This window comes from Balaenoptera acutorostrata, chromosome X (assembly GCF_949987535.1).
Source record: "Balaenoptera acutorostrata chromosome X, mBalAcu1.1, whole genome shotgun sequence".
Classification (NCBI taxonomy): domain Eukaryota; kingdom Metazoa; phylum Chordata; class Mammalia; order Artiodactyla; family Balaenopteridae; genus Balaenoptera; species Balaenoptera acutorostrata.
In genome coordinates, this window is record NC_080085.1 from 156259 (window position 1) to 175634 (window position 19376).

Genomic DNA, 19376 nt, shown 5'->3' on the forward strand with positions numbered 1-19376 from the left:
GGCCCCTGGAATCAATCAGACGGGCCAATGCCAACCGGTCTGCCATTCCCATAGACACTCCGTGGCCTTGTGCGCTCTGCCTCCCGACCCAAACGGCTTCCGCCATGGCTGTGCGGGGCGTCCCTTCTCCTGGGCGTTGGGACATCCTGGTCACGTCTCTCCGTGTTGGCTCAGGCGCCTCTGTAAGCTCCAACCCCACAGGTAGAAATGAGGCCCCGTGTTGCCCCTGGTCCTGAGGGAGGCTGGGCATCACCCACGAGGCCTCTGCCTCACTTTCTGATGACCAGGAGTCTCACAAACTCAGCACAGAAATAGCTCGTTTTGTACATGTCTCAGCCAAAGGATGGACCCCAACTATACTTTTAATGTCACGTCCCTCTTGAGAGGGTACCCGGGGAGTCTGTGTCTCATGTTCTGGAACAGTCTTACTGTAAAGCAAGGACTTCAGGGACTAGGTTCTCCGGATAGCCTGGAAAATGGCCATTTAATCCACATTGGAAGGCGTTCCCTTTGGGATCAAAGTACTCATTTTCCACTGGAAAATCTGCTTCTGTTTTCGGTACCAGGATCCCTCCCTGAACAAAGGTGCCTGAAACCCAGAAGAAGAAACTCATGGGTCATCTCAGGGACTACCTCGGCCTTGAACTTGCTCGGTGGGCCCGTGGAACTCACGCTTGGGGGATCGGGTGGAGATCAGGGTATGTGGTTAACGGTAATTACGACTCAATAATCAGTGTCTCCCGCTGGATCCAACCGCGATTACCTCGCATTTGGGTCAGGAATGGTTCGACATGGATCATTTAACTCTACAGAATGATTAAAAGACATTAAAGTCAGTTGCATTTGTGGATTTTTGTTACCAAACAACCGAGAGGCTGTTGGCGGCTTTCATGGTAACGCTCGGGGAGGATCCTTAGAAATCCAAAGTTGATGGAGCACTTTTCTGACATCGTGGTGAGTTTTTCAGAAATCAAACCATGCCTCCTTCCTCCTGTTTATTCTGATTTATAAACTTAAGGACTGGATCAAAGGCGTGCATTTGGGAGTATCTGTAGTTCCCCGCGGGGATATTAAGTGAAACTTCTGTGTTCGTTTTCAAGATGAGTTTTGGAGACCTCCGCATTTGAGGGGTGAGTTCTGGCAGAAGGATGTCGCTGGTGGGGCAGCGTCGAGGCTGGGAGCTCGGGCTGCCGGCCACGGAGGTGAAGCCAGCCGGGCAGGGTCACGTCTTCAGAGGCCGCGTGGCCGCGTGGCCCTGCGCACATCCCCTTCCTGTGATGACAGGCTGCCACACACCCGGGCCTGTTCTCAGAGCCCTGGGCAACCCGAGGCACAGTGGACCCCGGTTGGGAGGGGAGACCGTCTCTGCACAAGGGTCTTAGGAGGGTCTGGGTACTGGGGGAAGGGGGTGGTCTTATACCTGTCCCCACCCTACACGAGCCTGTTCCCCCCCTCCGGGCCCCCCCGAGACCCCTGCCCTCCCCCAGGCCCCGCGAGGCCCCGCCTCATCCCCCTGCCTGGGGCGCGCTCACTCAGCTCCCGCGGGGGCGTGTCTGGCCCTGCAGCATCTCGCCCGTGCCGGGGGCAGCCGCGGGCTGAGCTCGCCTCCTGAGTCCTTGGGGAGGGGGCTTTGGGGGTGGGGGGGACCCCGGGCAGTGGGTGAGGGGCACCAGGAGAGGGGGCCAGAGGCCAGAACCGACCCCCTACGGTCCTTGCTTGTGTCTTGCCGCCGGGGAGGAGCTGGGGGTGGACCAGACGAGCAGGGAGGCTGGACCTGGGAGGAGCTGGGCAGCCAAGCCCAGGGGTCCCCGGCAGGGAGGATGGCTGACGGGGCCCCTGGGACCACGTGGGCACCCCCAGCCTGGCAAACGAGTGGGCTGGACCCAGGGAGCCTGGGGGGCTGGAGTCCGGGAGCCGGCATGCTCCCCACCCAGCAGGGTCTATGCAAAGCCTCCCCTGCCTCAAGGACCCTGTAGGAATGAGACCCCCGGGGCTGACCGGCAGGAAGGGGGCAGGCCGGCGGAGCACCTGCTGTGAGGCCCTGGCTGGCTGATCCCCCGGCCTGGTCCTCCCTCGGAGAGGAGGCTCTGCGCCCGGGGGCCACCCTGCAGCCCCTCCTCCTCCACCCCGTGCAGGAGGACCGGATGGGGCTGTGGGGCGTGGTCCCGCTCCGCACTCGGCCTGTGGGGTCCCTGGAGGCAGCTCCTCTCGGGAGGATCGGAGGCCGTCCTGCGCACGCGGGCTCAGGGGCTCGCATCTTGACTGTCCCGCGCCCCACGATTCCATGCGGGTGCCCCCCCCCGGGTCCCATGCGGGTCCTGTACACGCTGCCACAGGCGCCCAGATGGCGGCTGCAAACACACATTAATTCTCGCCGCCCCGCAGGCAGCAGTCGCCCGTGTCGCCCCAGGCAGACGCCCAGCACGGGCCGGGCTCATCCTTCTGGAGGCTCCAGGGAGGGCTGTTTCGTCCCCTTCCCAGCTCTGGAGCCTCCGGGTTCCTGGGGTCGGGACCCCTCTCTGCACCTCACAGCAGCATCTCCGCAGAGTCACACTTTCCTCTGAGCTCTAACTCCAGTTCTGTCCTCGCACCTGCCCCGACTCTCACTTCTGCCTCCTGTTCACGGGGACCCACGGGGAGGGGGCTGGTGGGTTCACCTGGGTGCCTTGGGGGCAGGGGGGTGTCTCTGGGATTAGGGCGTGGACGTTGTAGGGGACACGATTCCGCCTGCCATGCTGCCCCAGGCGGAAACTCCACAGGATGGCAGTTACAGAAGCAGGCGTGGAAGGCCTGGGTGCACCGAGGACTGAGCGGGGGCCTGCAGAGCCGCGTGTGCACAGCCGAGCCTCAGAAAACAGGGAAAGCTCACACGCACACCCTGCATCCACATGCTTAGGAGAAGCGCAGAGACTTTCCAGCGGTGCTGAAAGCCTGGGCCAACTCGGGAAACGCCCCTATAATGCTGAATACAGAGGTAAGGGAAAAAGTCCTTTCCTGGTGCCAAAAGGGCAAGGGAACGCCCTTCTCATTCGCTTTCCGTTTAGAAAACCTGCAGCGTACTCTCCCGTCTCCCTGAGATGTGTGTAAATCTCTTTAAGCAGAAGGACCCCCGGCCTGTTTGCATCCCGGGAATGTCTGCCTGGGGGCCCTGGAGCCTCTCTGCAAAGTGAACATCGGGAAGGGGTCCTGCCTCACCGTGGGGGAGTTTGGCCCCAGGATGATTTCTTGCTTGTCGACAAGATGCCCTAAGTTATATTTTTTCTTTTGGGTAAAGACAACTAACGGGTGTGTGATGGGTGGTCCCGGCCACCTGGCCCTGTAAACGGGGGGATTCTTCCTGCTTGCTGGGCTGTCGGGAGACATTTTAATTATGCCCCTGATGCTACCGTGGGGAAGGGCGAGGAGTGGCAGCCGTGAACGCGTGGACACAGAGGGGACAGGGAGCCGGACCTGCCCCCTTCACGGCCAGCGCTCACAGGGCTTCGGCCAGGCGGCCGGCACGGAAGAACCGGAAAGGCTGGTTCACGAACACACACAAAGCTTTTACTGTCTCGCGGCTCAAGCACCCTGGACGGGACGTCAGCTCTCCAGACGCCCCTGACGGTCAACCGGAACCGCTCAGAGTCTCACCATCGACGCCAGCTCCCAGCCCCAGCGGCCCTCCCGCCAGGCTCACGGGGGCGTAGGGCCCACGCGGGGCGCCCGCTCCTCTCTGAGGCGGGAACGCTGCAGCCCCCAGGCCCCCGGGGAGCCCCCCTCAGTCCTCGGGGAGCATCCGCACCCTTGGGCGTCCTTTCACCCTGGAAAGAGCTTCCTGAACCTGCCGTAAGCCGGGTCGCTTATGATGACCTTGACGTCGGCCACCCCGGCCTCAGGCCTCACGTCCACCGCCTGCACCGTGGCCTCCTGATGCAGCCAGCTGGGAGGAAGACGCGTTTGGTGGGAACGGGCGGCCCCGACGGAGCCCCGAAGCCCCCAGCGGGGCGTCCCACCTCTTGGTGGGCGGCCTCGCCCACGGCCCCGGCGTGCGGCTAAGCGGCCGGCACCTGCTCCCTGCCTGAGGAGCCAGACCGGCTGCCCCGGCGTCGCACCCTGGCCCCACCTGGCGCCGCCTTCCCCGCCCAGGCCAAGGGCACCCCCGCCCCCCGCCGGGCCGGCCCGACGCACCTCAGCTGCGGCCCCGCCAGCCCCACTCGGAGCGTGCGGACCCGCCTGCCCGTGGCTCTCAGAACCGCTCCCTCCAGCCTGGCCTTCAGCTCCTCCAGCCCGAGCCCCAGGAGCGCAGACACGGCCACCGCGTTGGGTTCGGCGGGTCTGTACCTGTAGGGGCGGCCGCCCGCTCAGCTAGGGGGACCGGAGCGGGGTCCCCGCCCGCGGGCCCAGCCGTGACGGGCTCGGATTGTGCCGGGCGAGGACGCGGCCCCGCCGGAAGGTGAGAGGTGGGGGTGGGAAGAGCGAGACGCGCGTGGGGCTGGGGTGCGGTCCGGGCGCGCGGGGCGAAGGGGTCCAAACGCGCAGCCCACCCCGCGCGCTGCGGGGCGCTGCTCGAGCGGGAGACCCGCGCGCGCCCTGGTCGCCAGCGCGAGGGGTCCGGCGGCCGCGGGGCGGCAGGTGCTCACCCGGGCACTAGGTCCACCTTGTTGAGAACTTCCACCATGTGGTCCAGCAGCGGGCGCGGCAGCTGCAGGGCCCGCAGGGCCGACAGGACGCTGGCCTTCTGCAGCTCTGTCTCAGGGTGGCTCACGTCTCGCACGTGGATGACCAGATCCTGAGGACCAGAGGGGCCGGGCGGTCAGAGAGCTCGGGGCCAGCGGTGTCCGGCCCCGCCCGGGAGGGCCCGCCAGGCCCACGATGGGGGCTCCGCACCGCTCTCCGTGGGGCGTGGGTGCGGCTGCCCACGGAGGCTTGTGCCCCAAGGGGGAGGGTGGGACCCGAGACCACAGAGCCGCTCTGCCGTGCACGGAGGCCCCCCAGTGCCCTCGATCCGGGCCAGGCTGCCGCTCCAGGTGCACCCGGACTGAGCGGCCGCCTCGTGTCCCCGCCCGACAGGTGCTGGCCCTACGCCTGCGTGCGGCCAGTGACCCCCGTCCCCAGCCCCCCACCCGGCGGGTGCTGTGCTCGAGGCTCCGGGCCGCTCCACTTTTCTGTGAAACCAAGCTCACATTCTAAAAAGGCTTCCACCCCTATTCCATACGTTTTACAGGCAGGTACCTTGTGCCAAATTCAGAAAAGACAGAAAAGGAGAAATTGCAGCTGAGGGTAATTCTGCCACAGGAAGGATGGGCCCGTTATGGTTTGGGGGGCTCGCTTCTGGGTTGTCTCTCTCTCTTTTTTTTGACGAACTTAAATTTTCTTTTAATCAGTGTTTCAGTTCAGAAGTTCTAGATTTTCAGAAACTTTTGAGGACAGTGCTGGCAGCTGCACGTGGCCCTCAGGCTCAGCTGCTGTGACCTCGAAGGTGCTGGGGCATCTGTCACACGTAGGGCCCCGCAGCCCCTGTACCCTGAGTAAATGCCAGGGTTCACTGTCTCGGGGCCCCAGTGCAGCCAAAAGGTGTAGAGAACCCCTTCTTCATTAGCATTGCCTTTACAGCACATACAATCGTACAGTCGGAGCACAGCTCACTGAGGGGCAGGGATGGAGGAATCCAGTCATCGTGAAGTTTTGTGTAATGGGACCCTGCCCTGTGATGCTGTGATGAGGGGACCCAGGTCCGTGATGCTGTGATGAGGGGACCCAGGCCCGTGATGCTGTTATGAGGGGACCCAGGCCCTGTGATGCTGTGATTATGGGACCCAGGCCCGTGATGTAGTGATGAGGGGACCCTGCCCCATGATGCTGTGATGAGGGGACCCGGGCCCGTGATGCTGTGATGAGGGGACCCAGGCCCGTGATGCTGTGATGAGGGGACCCAGGCCCGTGATGCTGTGATGAGGGGACCCTGCCCTGTGATGCTGTGATGAGGGGACCCAGGCCCGTGATGTAGTGATGAGGGGACCCAGGCCCTTGATGCTGTGATGAGGGGACCCAGGCCCGTGACGCTGTGATGAGGGGACCCTGCCTCGTGATGTAGTGATGAGGGCACCCAGGCCCTGTGATGTTGGGATGAGGGGACCCAGGCCCGTGATGCTGTGATGAGGGGACCCAGGCCCGTGATGTGTGATGAGGGGACCCAGGCCCTGTGATGTTGGGATGAGAGGACCCAGGCCCGTGATGCTGTGATGAGGGGACCCAGGCCCTGTGATGTTGGGATGAGGGGACCCAGGCCCGTGATGCTGTGATGAGGGGACCCAGGCCCTGTGATGCTGTGATGAGGGGACCCAGGCCCTGTGATGCTGTGATGAGGGGATCCAGGCCCTGTGATGTTGGGATGAGGGGACCCTGCCCTGTGATGCTGGGATGAGGGGACCCAGGCCCGTGACGCTGTGATGAGGGGACCCAGGCCCGTGATGCTGTGATGAGGGGACCCAGGCCCGTGATGCTGTGATGAGGGGACCCTGCCCCGTGATGCTGTGATGAGGGGACCCAGGCCCGTGATGCAGTGATGAGGGGACCCAGGCCCGTGATGCAGTGATGAGGGGACCCAGGCCCGTGATGCAGTGATGAGGGGACCCAGGCCCGTGATGCTGTGATGAGGGGACCCAGGCCCGTGATGCTGTGATGAGGGGACCCAGGCCCGTGATGCTGTGATGAGGGGACCCAGGCCCGTGATGCTGTGATGAGGGGACCCAGGCCCGTGATGCTGTGATGAGGGGACCCAGGCCCGTGATGCTGTGATGAGGGGACCCAGGCCCGTGATGTAGTGATGAGGGGACCCAGGCCCGTGATGTAGTGATGAGGGGACCCAGGCCCGTGATGCTGTGATGATGGGACCCAGGCCCGTGATGAAGTGATGAGGGGACCCAGGCCCGTGATGCTGTGATGAGGGGACCCAGGCCCGTGATGTAGTGATGAGGGGACCCAGGCCCGTGATGCTGTGATGAGGGGACCCAGGCCCGTGATGCTGTGATGAGGGGACCCAGGCCCCGTGATGTAGTGATGAGGGGACCCAGGCCCGTGATGTAGTGATGAGGGGACCCAGGCCCGTGATGCTGTGATGAGGGGACCCAGGCCCCTGATGCTGGGATGAGGGGACCTGCCTCTCATTTGTGGTATTTGAGGCGACCTGGCCCTCCGCACTCACCGAACGGTGGACGTCCTCCAGGGTGGCCGCGAAGGACTCGACCAGGCTGTGGGGCAGCTGGGAGAGGAAGCCGATGGTGTCCACGTAGATGACGGTCAGCCGGGAGGGGAGCCGCCCCGCGCGGGCTGTGACATCCAGCGTCGCAAACAGCCGGTCCTGGGGCTGGATGGCGGCGTCCCCCGTCAGGGCCTTGATCAGCGTGGTCTTTCCTGCACGTCGGGCACAAGGGGACCGTGCGTCTCAGACCCCTCCGGTCCCCCACCGACCGCTGCGCACCTCGGGGCTGCCCCACACTGACCACAGGCCGCTGGAGGGGGGTCAGGGGCAGGAGTGTCTATGCACTCGGAACTCTCCGCAGGACCCGCGGGACGCTGCGCGGGCCGTGCAAGGACTCAGCTGCCACGGTCTAGGCTTCAGGGTAAAATGGACCAGGGCCAGGGCAAGAGTGCTGGTGTAGACGAGAGAGACGGTGTAGACACAGACGGCGGTGACGTGCATGTGAGGCGGGCAGGCGTCCACACAGACGGAGGGATGGTACCGCGGCGTAACCGAGCTGTGGTGTGGTGTCCGTGTAGACGAGGGGATGGTGGAGTAGGGGGTGCAGTGTATGCAGACAGGTAGTGAGGGTGTAGACGGTGCTGTGTGTACCTGAGGTGGCCTAGGACACCCTCCGCCACAGCCTTTCCTGACAACGTGGACACTTGCTCCACCTGAGCCCAGGTTCAGGGGCGCCAGCAGTAACCGCCCAGCCCGGGGTTACCCCCTGGCTACGCCTGTAAGCCCTGCCGATGGTCCCCCAGGAGGTGGTGGCGACTCCTGCCGTCGAGTAACTGGACGGCGGGGCTCAGCCTGGACGCCCCTGCTCCGTGCAGGACCCCGAACTCCCGGCCGGTGAGAGTCGGGGTCAAGCCGCACTCACTGGATCCTCTGACGGTTAGAGGAGGCCACGCCTCCCTCTGAGGATGCAGCCAGGAGGGGCAGTTGGGATTTCCTGGCACGGGTGATTTTACCCGTAGACGTTTATGCCTTTTCAAGCCTGGACGCCCCACGGCTTCCCGTGCACGTTTGTGGGACATTCCCGCTGTCCTCTGGACGCAGACCGTGAGGCGGTGCTTCCCGAGCACACGGCGGGGCCGGGCCTCCGGGGAGCCCAGCAAGTGCCGTGGACTGAATCCCCACGGAGGAGGGAACCGGGCGCTTTCCACTTATCTCACGGCACCTGTGACCCTAAAGGACGCCCTGCACTCTGTTCCCCACGTGGGGTCCACTTGATCTGCTCGCGCAGACGAAGCTGAGAACAGACTGTGAAGTTTTCCTCGGTAACATCTGAACCGCTCTGATCCCTGGAAGATCCTGTCCACTCTCAACGGACTTAAAACTGTCGCTACTTCCTCGTTCTCAGAGTTTGGAGACATCCACTAAGGGGGCGTCAGCCCACAGCAGTCACACGGGGGGCCGCCGTGGCCCCCGGGGCGCCCAGGGGCGGGGCCCCAGTCCAGTCCTTCGCACTCTGGGCTAGCGCTCCGCGAGTACTCATCTCGCCGGGTGGGCAAGTGGGTTCTCCTAGCGTACACCCGCCCAGCCCCGGGGAGGGCCCACTCCTCACCACAGTTCGTGTATCCGACCACGGAGACCACAGGGAACTCCCGCAGCCTCCGCTGCTGCCCCAGGAGAAGCCTCTTCCGGCGGAGTTTGTCCAGGGCCTTCCGAATCTTCGCTTCCTTATCTTTCAGGAGACGCTGGTGCACCTGCAGGAAAGACTCTCCTAGGAGCACCCAAGATGGCGAGTCAGTGAGCAGACACAAAAGGGGCAAGAGCCACGGGGGTGCCTGCGGGGGACGTGGACAGGCTCACTCTTGGGGCTGCAGGGACCCCCCCCCCAGCCTGCTCTCCTGTACACTTGGCCCCAACACCTTCTGTTCTGAGATGGCTCTGCCCGGCGCGAGGCGGCCTCGCACTTCTGCCCCCTGAGGTCACCTGGGCTCCCCTTTACCCAGGAGGAAGAGGCCAAGGGGAGAGCCTCAGAAGTGCCCCCCATGATACCCACAGTGGGCTGAGTGGTGCCCCAAAGATGTGTCCACACCCTGACCCCCAGGACCTACAAATGGGGCCTTATTAAGAAACAGGGTCTCTGCAGATGTGACGCAGTGAAGGGTCTGAGATGAGCTCCTCCTGGAGGAGGGTGGCCCTACATCCAATGACAGGGTCCTTCTAAGAGACAGAAGAGGAGAGACACAGACACAGAGGAGAAGCCCCGGGAAGACGGAGGCAGAGACGGGAGGGAGGCGGCCACAAGCCCAGGGACGCCTGGAGCCCCCAGAAGCTGGAAGGGGCGGGAAGGACCCTCCCTGGAGCCTCCGGAAGGAAGCAGCCCCTATAACTCCTCGACCTGGTCTGCAGGGTTCAGGGAGGGTGAATGGATGTCTGTGGTTTTAAGGCACTGGTTTGTGGTCCTTCGTTACGGCCGCACCAGGGAAACACCTTGATACCCTCCTTTGACTGTGACCATGGATGAGGCCCCGTCAGGACCTCTGAGGGACGTCGTCCCCTTTGTAGGGGTGGTGGCCAAGACACCCCCCCCTTCTGAGCGCCCGGTGACAAGACGTCAGACACGGTACCTGACCCCATGATGTGGCGAGAGCCCCCTCCTCGTCCGCCCAGGTGGGCAACGTCATTTTTCAGGTGGGACCTGGCGTGGAAACGGGCCGGCTCAGGAGACGGGAGCACGTGCCCGTGGGGGGCTGGGACAGAGCCCTGGGTTGGGGGTGGGCATCTGGACAGAAAGAAGAGGCTCGCGGGGGGCCTCCCTGCTGCGTGGCCTTCACGGGCGGGGACGGAGGGCCCCTTGCTGGGTGGCGCTCCTCGTGGGCCACGTGCCCTGGTAGCTGTGCTGCTTGGACACGTCCCCACTGGCCACATTCCACCCTCGCCACCCTGTCAACAGTCCAGGTACGGGAAAGCAAGAGGGGGTCCGAGGAGGGCTCTGTCTGCCCCGAGCCCAGGCTCTGCAGGTACCTGAGCAGGGGCAGCTCGGCCAGGGCCACCTGCAGCCGGGCCTCCTTGGTACGGGCGTTGCAGCGGAAAATATGAAGAACCACCGTGAATCGGTCGAACACCCGCACACCCCAGGCGGCTTCCAGTTCTTTCTAGAAGATGGAGCGCGAGGGAGGGGACCTGTGGTGACCCCAGGCCCGTCGAGACCTGTGTCCTCACGGGGACACTGACCCACTCCCTGAGCCGCCGTGGGCGGGAAACAGCGAGCTTCTGAGGTACCTTGGTGGGTGCAGCCACCCTCTCCACATTCAGGAAGACGGCGGTGATTTCCGGGGACCCTCTGATTTTCTCTAGGAAAAGAGGATGGCCTCTCAGAGATCTGCACGCCCATGATGTCTGTCTGGGGACCCTGCACTCTGGCCGTGTTCCCCGGACACCCTGAGTCTCTGAGCACAGTATTTGTCAAGTGTGGGTCGGGGGTCGGGGAGGACCGGACCGGGTCCATCTTCAGGGGAGTACATCTCACACACATGGGGGTCCCGTGACCCCGTGGGGACTGAGTGCCTGTTAGACACAGATGGGCGGTGAGCTCCCCCCTTGGCATGTCTCCTGCTCTGAGCTGTGAGCTAGACATGGGTTTGGGGTGGAGACGTCGGGGTCCATGGAAGGCAGGGGTCACACGCAGGATCCCCTCCGCAGGGCACTGGGGAGGGGGTGGGCTGGGGCGCAGGGCTGGCGTGCGCCCGACTCTCAAAGGTCCCGCCTGTGTCCTGGGGCCTCGTTTGAATTCTGACGCGGGCGTGGTGGCTTTTGCCGTCTGATCCAAGTCCCTGTGAGGCACAGAGGGATGGCCATGCTTGCTGTCTCCGGGAGGGTGACGGGGACACGTGCGCCTGACTCACCTGTCAGGTGCTCCAAGGTCCCTCTGCCGAAGATGAGCTTCCTGCCTGGCGTCTTGGTGGGCACCACCATCGTGTCCACCACCGACCAGCCATCTAGCGTGTGCACCAGCGCCTGTGCTTCCACCACCTGCCACTCAGCTTTGGGGAGAGACAGGTCAGTGTGAGGGTCATTTCCGGCTGGGTCAGCCCCGGGCCCTGTCCAGCCCTGCCCAGGGCCCTGGGCCACATGCCCCAGGCTGGGACGGCTTCCTGCTTCCCACCTACACAACGGTCCCGGGAAAGCGCCCCAATCAGCATTTGCTCGAAATGCAGCTCTGTTCTTCTGGGCAGATGGTCAGGAGGGGTGGACACAGGACCGGGGAGGGGAGGAGGGCCCTGAACCGAGCAGGGACGCGGGGATGGCCGCCCCCCGCGTTGGAATCTGGGACGTCTGCCCCGTGGGGGCCCATGGTCCCTTGTGACCCACGGGAGAGCATCCCCTGTGAGGCTCCCAAGGGCCCATAGAACCTGCCACCCTGCCTGCGGGGTGGGCTGAGTCCCCGTGGGTGCCCTGTCCTGGGTGAGCCCAGCCTGGTCTTAGCCTGGCCCCAGTGGCTGCCCTTGCTGAGCCTGGCCCGAGAAAGGCAGCGCCCACCCGGGGCCCCTGGCCGTGAACGGTCAGGATGGGGTGTCTGTGTGTGTGTGTGTGTGTGTGTGCGCGCGCGTGCACGCACGTGCGCTGGGGGTGGGTGGCGGGAGAGGCAGGGCCCACCGGGGGCAGGAGCCCAAGACACTGAGGGCGCAGGCCATGGATGCAGGGCTGTCGGGAGCCGCCCCGCCCTAGGCTCTCCTCCTGACGGTCCTTCCCGAGCAGGAAGGGGGCACAGGGCAGCCGAGACTCTCCCCTGAGGGACAGCAGGCAGGTGGGCAGTGACGCCAGCGTGTCCCGGGGCTGGGCCCTGACGGGGTGGACGGGGCTGACTCAGGTCTGGAGGACAGCTTTGCAGGGCCCCGGGCTTGTTCTGTGTGAGATGTGGAGCGCGTGCCCCAAGCCCCACGGGAGGCCGGCCCCCCATCCCGCGCCCGTGCCCCCGCCCCCTGGGAGGCCACCCTTGCACAGAATCTCAGAGCCGCGGCCCCTCTGTGGCGCCCCTGCTTCGCTGTCCCCACTCCCCGGACACCTGGGTGCTGCTGTCTCTGGGGCCACCTGACCCTCCTCAGGGCACAGCCAGGACACAGGACAGAGGCTGGGGAGTAGGAGCCAGGCTGGGTCTGAGGCCACAGAGCAGGGTCCCCCCCATTCTCTGGGCTGTGCGGGGGTCCCCATCTTCTGGGACATGGAGGGCCCCCCCATCCTCTAGGCCAAGGGGAGGCAGAGTCTTCTTGGCTGTGACTCGTCATGGGCCCGCCAGCTTGTCCCACCTCCTCCACCTGCTGGTCGCTCAGGTCAGGTGCTTGGTCACGCCTGACCTCCGTCCTTCAAGCCCAGGTCTGACCCAGCAGTAGTCCCTGCAGCTGCTGTCTCTCCTGATCCCAGGGGCCACGTCCCCAGCTCCGTGGTGAGGGCCTGCGCGGGTGCCAACGGCCTCCCTCCTGCGGCACTGCTCCTCTGGCCGCGCCCACAGCTGCCTGCCTGGGGGTCGGGCACCCCACAACCCCACCCCGAGGGCCAGGGTTAGGATTCGGTGGGGATGGAAACGGAGAAGCACTTGTGCAGGTCACAGCCCAGGGGCACAGGCACCATAAGAGACCGAACCCTGATCCCAGGACCACAGAAGGCTTCCCCTCCCCCACACGTCAGCCCTCACCACTAAGGTCTATTTACAGCAGTTCCTTTCACCTCGTGCATCACGTCCAGCTATCAAGAAAAAATTACCAAGCGCACCAAAAGGCAATCTGAAGAGACAGAGCAAGCATCAGAACCAGACATGGCAGGGATGTTGAAATTACTGGACCAGGAATTTAAAACAACTATGATTAACATGCCAAGGGCTCTAATGGATTTAGTAGACAGCATGCAAGAACGGACGGGCAAGGCAAGCAGACAAACGGAAATCCCAAGAAAGAACCAAAAAGAACTGCTAGAGATCACAAGCGCTCTAGCAGAAATGAGGAGTGCCTCTCACGGGCCTGCTGGTAGGCTGGACTTGGCAGAGAAAGGATCCCGGAGTTTGAGCATATGACAGCACGGAAAATTAAAAACGTCTGCTCTGCAAAAGATGTCATCAGCAGACTGAGAAGTTAAGCCACAGACCTGGGAGAAAATATGTGCAAAAGACACATCCGTAAGCACTGGTATCCAAAACATAAAAACAATTCTTGAAGTTCAGCAATAAGAAAACTTACTAAAAGATGGGCCAGAGACCTTAACAGACACCTCACCAAAAAGATATACAGATGGCAAACAAACATGTGACAAGATGCTCCCCATCTTCTGTCATCAGGGAAATGCAAACTAAAGCAGCAATGAGACACCACTACACACCTATTAGAAGAGCCCAAATCCACAATCCTGACAACACGAAATGCTGGCAAGGATGTGGACCATCCCTCCCACTCATCGCTGCGAGGGATGCAAAACGGTACGGCCACTGTGGAAGATGGTTTGGCAGTTTCTTATAAAGCTAAACATACTCTTACCATACAATCCGGCAATCATACGCCTTGGCATTTACCCAAAGGAGTTGAAAACTTACATCCACACAAAAACCTGCACACGGATGTTTATAGCAGCTTTATTCATAATTGTCAAAACGGAAGCAACAAAGATGTCCTTTAGTACATGACTAGTTAAATAAACTGTGGTCCATCCAGACAATAGAATATTATTCAGCGCTAAAATGAAATGAGCTGTCAGGCCATGAAAAGACATGGAGGAACCTTAAATGCATACGACTGAGTGAAAGAAGCCAGTGAGAAAAGGCTACAGACTATGTGATTCCAACTCTATGACACTCTGGAAAAGGCCCAACAATGGAGACAGTATAAGGCCCAGTGGTTGTCAGGGGCTTGGGGTGGGGGGTGAATGGGTGGGGCGCAGAGGATTTTTAGGGCGGTGAAACTACTCTGTGTGATGCTATAATGTTGGATACATGTCATCATACATTTGCCCAAACCCGTAGAATGTACAAGACCAGCAGTGAACCCTAATTAACGTAAACCATGGACTTGGGTTGACGGTGTTATGTCAACACAGGCTCGTCAGTTATAACAAACTCACTATCTGGTGGGGATGCTGAAGGTGGGAGAGGCCATCCATTGGTGAGGGCAGCGAGTATATATGAAGAATATCTATGCGTTCCTCTCAATTTTGCTGTGAATCTAAAAGCCCTCTAAAAAAAAGTTTTTAAGAAGAAAAAGGAATGAAGCACTGACACAGGCTACAACATATACGTGCCTCAGAAACATGGCGCTCAGTGAGAGGAGCCAGACACAAAAGGCCACGTATCACTCACGTGAAACGTCCAGGACAGGCAAATCCACGGGGACAGAAGGCCGAGTCCTGGTTGCCAGGGGTTGGGTGGGGGAGAAGCAAGGGGGAGGCCTACTGCTGAGGGTACAGGGTCTCCTTCCGGGGAGACGAGAATGCTGTGGAACCGGACAGAGGCCGTGGCTGCACACGACTGTGAACGTACTAGTTGCCTCTGAGTGGCACCCTTCCAAGTGGTTACTCTTATGCCCTGCGAACTGTATCTCAATAAAGGTCTAAGAGGAGGAAAGGAATTAGGAGAATGCCACCCCCCCCCCCGATTGGGTCACTGCTCTGCTCACACCCAGAGTACCTGTGACGACCTGAGTCCTCGCAGGGCTGCACCACTGCAGTGACTTGGCTCTGAGAGCCCCTGAACAGCCGAGGGGCAGCGGTCCCAGGAGGGCCCAGGACGTGCTCCCTCAGGAGCCCTAACCCTGGACACTGTCCCTATTCATCTGTGGGGTCCGTCTCCCCAGGCCATCCAGGACCACCCTGGTGAGAGGGCCCCGTCCCCGCCCCCGTCCGTCCGCCTTCCTGCTGGGTTCTGAACACAGCACTCAGGTCAGGCGGCGGGCTCCTGCCCGGCGTGTCTGCTGTCCCCCCAGCCCGACCGGGGCGGGTACAGTGGGGCTGCTGATGGCCGAGGGCCATGGATGCAGGTCCCAGGCGGCTCAGGGACTCAGCCGGGTTCACGATTTCTGCTACAAAGGGCGTGTGAACACGCTTGTGCACAACCTTTGGGCGTAGTACTCAGCGATACACAGTGAAAGCGGGTCAATAAAGGCTTAAAGCTGAGGGGCACACCCCGTGCAAACTGGCGTTAGTTGTTGGATTCTCTTCCTTTACAGATGGGGAGGCTGCGCGGGGCAGCAGGGCCGAGCGACAACCTGGGGCGCGGCCGAAAGGGGAAGGGGCCCCGGACCCGCTATGTGCACGGGGGAAGGCGCCCCAGCCCAGAATTAGGATTTCCAGGCCCGCTGCAGGGGTGCCGCTGCCGGGAGTGGATCGGGTGGGGGCGGTCCAGCCTCCGAGTCCCCGCCCCCATAAGCCCGGCTCTAGGGGTCCCAGCCCTCGGAGTCACGCCGCCATAAGCGCCGCCCCTTCAGCCCGGCCATTCAGGAGCCCCGCCCCCGACGTCCCCGCCCTACGAGCTCCAGCTCTCGGAGTCCCGCTCCCAGAAGCCCCGCCCTATGGGCTCCAGCCCTCAGAGTCACGCCCCCAAAACCACGCCCCTTCAGCCCGGCCATTCAGAAGCCCCGCCCTTCGGCGTCTTTGCCCAGAGCGCCAGACCTCGAAACCCACCCCAGAAGCCCCGCCCCCAGAAGCCCCGCCCTTTAAGTTCCGGGCCTTGGCGCTTTTCACGACTCCCAACCCCCCCCCCCCCCGAGTCGGCGGCCACAGTCCCGGTCACCTCGGGTCCCCTGCGGCTTCCCGGGTCCCCACTTGACGTCAGGGTGAACCAAGCACACGCGCTGGGTCCCCGCTGGCAGCAAAGGGTCCCTCCTCAGCAGCTCCTCCTCCTCCTCGTCCTCCTCCTCCGCATCTTCTGGTTCCTCCTCATCCTCCTTTCCACCAGTCCGACTTCCCCGGCCATCTGCACGTGGGCCCCGCCCCTCCGGGCCCCCCAGGCCTCCGCGGAAGGTGGCGAGCGCGCGCACAGGGCAAGGCGGCAGCGGCGGCGCGGCCCTCGGAGCCCGGCAGCCGCGAACCACGCGAGAGAACCAGGGCCCCGAGCGGACGGCGGCTCGCAGGGCCCACATACCGCAAGCGCTCCTACGCAACGGGGCGGGGCCTCGGAGGCATGCTCCCGTGCAGGCTGCCCATTGGCCGTCCGGGTCACGTGCTCTCCGCCGCCTGATTGGTGCGCGCGGTCTGGGCCGGGAGGCCGGTCTGGGCCGCCGCAGCCTTGGGGTACGCTTCTCTCTGCCGCGGATGCTCGAGGCGACCTCCCAAGGCAGGTAGTGCCGGAGCAGGGCCAGGCCGGGCACCCAACCCGGTGGGCGCTCCCCCACGCTCGCCACCTCCCCGCGCCCCGGTCAGGCCTCCGCGCAGGTTCGGGGTCCGGTCCTGGGGATCATTTCCGTTCTCCGGAACCCCGAACTCTGCCTTGGTGGATCCGAGTGTGGCTCCAGGGGTCCTAGACCCTGCCTTGGTGGGGGTCCGAGGGTGGCCCCGAGAGTCCCAAACGCTGCCTTAATGGTCCGAGTGCAGCCCTGGGGTCCCAGGTCCTGCCTTAGGGCTCTGAGTGTGTCACAGGAGTCCCAGATACTACCTTGGGGGTTCAAGTGCATTTCTGAGGGTCCCAGACCCTACCCTAGGCGTACGAGTGCGGACCCGGGTCCTAGACCCTGCCTCAGGGGGAGTCTGAGTGCAGCCCTGAGGGCCCGGAACTCTGCCTTAGGGGTCCCGGTGCAGCCTGGGTTTCAGACCATGCCTTGGCGCGGGGGGGGGGGGGGGGTCCCGGATCCTACCTTAGGGGTCCGAGTGCGGCCCCGCGGGTCCTAGACCCTTCCTTGGGGATCCAGTCCCATCCCTGGAGGTCCCGGACTTTACCTTGGGGTCTGGAGTCTGGACTGGGCGGGTATTGCAAACACTGCTTGGGGGTTTCAAATCCAGTCCGGGGATCTGAAGTTTATGGTGGTAGCTTGACTGGCCCTGGGGGTCCAGGCGAGTCGCGGTGGATCCTAAACTCTGCCTTGGGCCTGTGTGTCTGGCCCAGAGGTCACAAACTTGGCCTTGGAGTCTCCTGTCTGGCCCTGCGGGGATGAAGTTAGCGTTGGTAGCTCGAGTGTGGGAATGCAGCCCTGGGGCCCAAGACCCTGCCTTGAGGGGGGGGGCGGGTCCTAGTGGGACTCCAGGGGTCACGAACCCTGCTTTTGGGGTCCCATCCTATCCCTGGAGGTCTCGAACCCTGTCTTGGGGGTTCCACTCCATCCTTGAGGATCCCAGACCCTGCCTTACGGGATCTGAGTGCAACTCCGGGAGTCCCCAGCCTTGCCTTGCAGGCCCAAGTCTGTGACAGTGCATCCCCAGGCTCTGCTTTGGGGGGTTGGAGTGCCGCCCTTTGGGTCCCAGACCCTGCCATGGGAGTCCAAGCCCATCCCCAGGGGCCCCTGACTTTGCCATGAGTGTCCAATGCTGTCCTCCTTCAGGGGTCCCAAATGCTGGTCGGGGCTTCCCAGTAGGACGAGGTGGTGTTCCAAAGTCTGCGATGGTAGCCTGAGTGCAGCGTTGAGGGTGTGAGTCATGCTAGGGTCTCAGGCCCTGCCCTGAGGGTCCGAATCCGGCTGGCAGATGGAGCTGGGTTCATGATAGCAGAGTCCACGGCATCACAGAAAGTGGGAGGCGGGCTGATTCCAAAGGATCACCCCTCCCATTCAGACTGTAATCAGTCATATCCTCTTGGCAAAACTTAAAAATGGCATGGTGTTGCGAGTGTCACAAGGAATCCCAGCCGTCTCTAGGGGGTTCTTGTTTTTACAGGAGAACGGTTTCAATTAGAATGTTCCTTCGTAAGTATCTGCAGAAAGCCATGGCTTGCCTGATGTTTCAGGAGACGATGTTCAGCCGCATCATGTAACAAAGAGAAGGCGGGAGACCCCAGAGGAACGTGGAGACGTGTGGCCTGAAACGGGGTTGCAGACACAATTTCCATTTAGGAATGGGTGTAGAGGGTGAAAAGGGACCTTTGAGGCCAGGACCTGTCATGTACACAGCCTGGCAAGTGTGATCAGACTGTGCAGAATTACAAGTTTAAATTGAGATGGAGATTATCAGCCGTAAAGAAAACGGGTGAAGTCTTAGAATCTCGACCCAGGGTTGCCAGTGGAGCCCTGGACAGGTGGTCATTCCTGGGGGCCATTTCCCTGTGGATAGAACGAGAGGCGGAATTAAAACTCCCAACAGGGAAATCACGAATGTGTAAGTTCTGGTGGCTGGTCCTTTTGTGGCTAGTCTCCCTGCCCTCCTCCATCACAACGGCGGGAAACGGCCAGGAGGCCCAAGGAATGTCGTAGACCAGGTCCTGTTAAAACCTCGAGCTCCTTTGTCCCAGCACGGGTGCGTCCGTCCAGAGGGCCGGCTCTGGTGCTGGGGTGGCTCAGGGCTGCATGGGGAGGGCGGCTGGCTGCTCCGGTCCTGCCACGCTGCCTGGGGGAGATGCGGAGAGGTCACCTAGTCCCAAGCCCTCCTGCACGGCCTTACCTGGGGGTGGAAGGCCCGGAGCTCCTGTTTGCTGAGCACTCGGTCGGAGGGAAGCGCTGGTCCCCTCCTGCACACAGACCTCTCCGGCTCTTCTCTGCTTTGTGACTTGTCTCTGTGCTGCCCTGGCGTCGTCACCAGGCTGTCCCCCAGAGCCTGCCTTCTCCGGGGTTTCCAGGGGTGTGTGGGGGGAGAGTTAACACACTCGATCATGAGGTAACGCAGTTGTTTACTGCTTTACTATTGATCGCATGTCATATGGCTGCTGCCAGAGGGTAGATGGTTTCCCCCTGAGTACACTGGGAACCCTAAAACCTTACCGAGATGAGAATCCAGGCCTCTGCGGAGACGACTCGGCAGACAGTCGTAGAACATCTACCGTTCATGGTACACGGCGTAGATGTTGGTGTGACGGTGATGATGAGGCTGTGGGAGGAGCTGGGAAGCCAGGTGGAAAGAAGTGACCGTTGCCTGGTATCGTCGTGTGATGGCGGGTTCCCAAAGGTGCACCGAGAGCCAGAGGGCTGGAGACGCAGTGTAGACTGCAGCTTGGCGTGGAACGTATTCCATTTCCTTGATTCTCTCCTACCAGTGATTTTGAGATGCATCGTTGATTTAATAACTTTTTACCACCCTTCCGCCCCCC

General features: G+C 62.3%; 1 protein-coding gene across 2 annotated transcripts; it reads right to left on the reverse strand.

Annotated features, from left to right (window-relative positions):
- Window positions 1-3521: 3521 nt before the first annotated feature.
- On the reverse strand, window positions 3522-16300 carry GTPBP6 (GTP binding protein 6 (putative)). Of its 2 annotated transcripts, XM_057538935.1 has the most exons (10): window positions 15942-16300; window positions 11080-11217; window positions 10457-10527; window positions 10199-10329; window positions 9802-9872; window positions 8790-8948; window positions 7184-7392; window positions 4620-4768; window positions 4168-4320; window positions 3522-3919 (listed from the first exon to the last, which is right to left on the reverse strand). In XM_057538935.1, exons 1-10 carry the CDS (start codon window positions 16288-16290, stop codon window positions 3796-3798), a joined length of 1554 nt encoding a protein of 517 aa, XP_057394918.1. In that variant the 5' UTR covers window positions 16291-16300; the 3' UTR covers window positions 3522-3795. The 2 variants fall into 2 exon arrangements, with proteins under 2 accessions (XP_057394918.1, XP_057394919.1); XM_057538936.1 differs by lacking the exons at window positions 9802-9872; window positions 10199-10329 and having other exon boundaries at window positions 8790-8931.
- Between the last annotated feature and the right edge of the window lie 3076 nt (window positions 16301-19376).

Bases quoted from the DNA above. Each gene is read 5' to 3' on its own strand.
- GTPBP6 (XM_057538935.1), bottom strand. From the start codon at position 16,290: ATGTGGGCCCTGCGAGCCGCCGTCCGCTCGGGGCCCTGGTTCTCTCGC. The intron at 11,218-15,941 runs GTGACCGGGACT...CTCTCCCCAAAG, and splicing joins GAAGCCGCAGGGGACCCGAG to CTGAGTGGCAGGTGGTGGAA. The intron at 3,920-4,167 runs GTGCGTCGGGCC...TCTTCCTCCCAG, and splicing joins CTGGCGGGGCCGCAGCTGAG to CTGGCTGCATCAGGAGGCCA.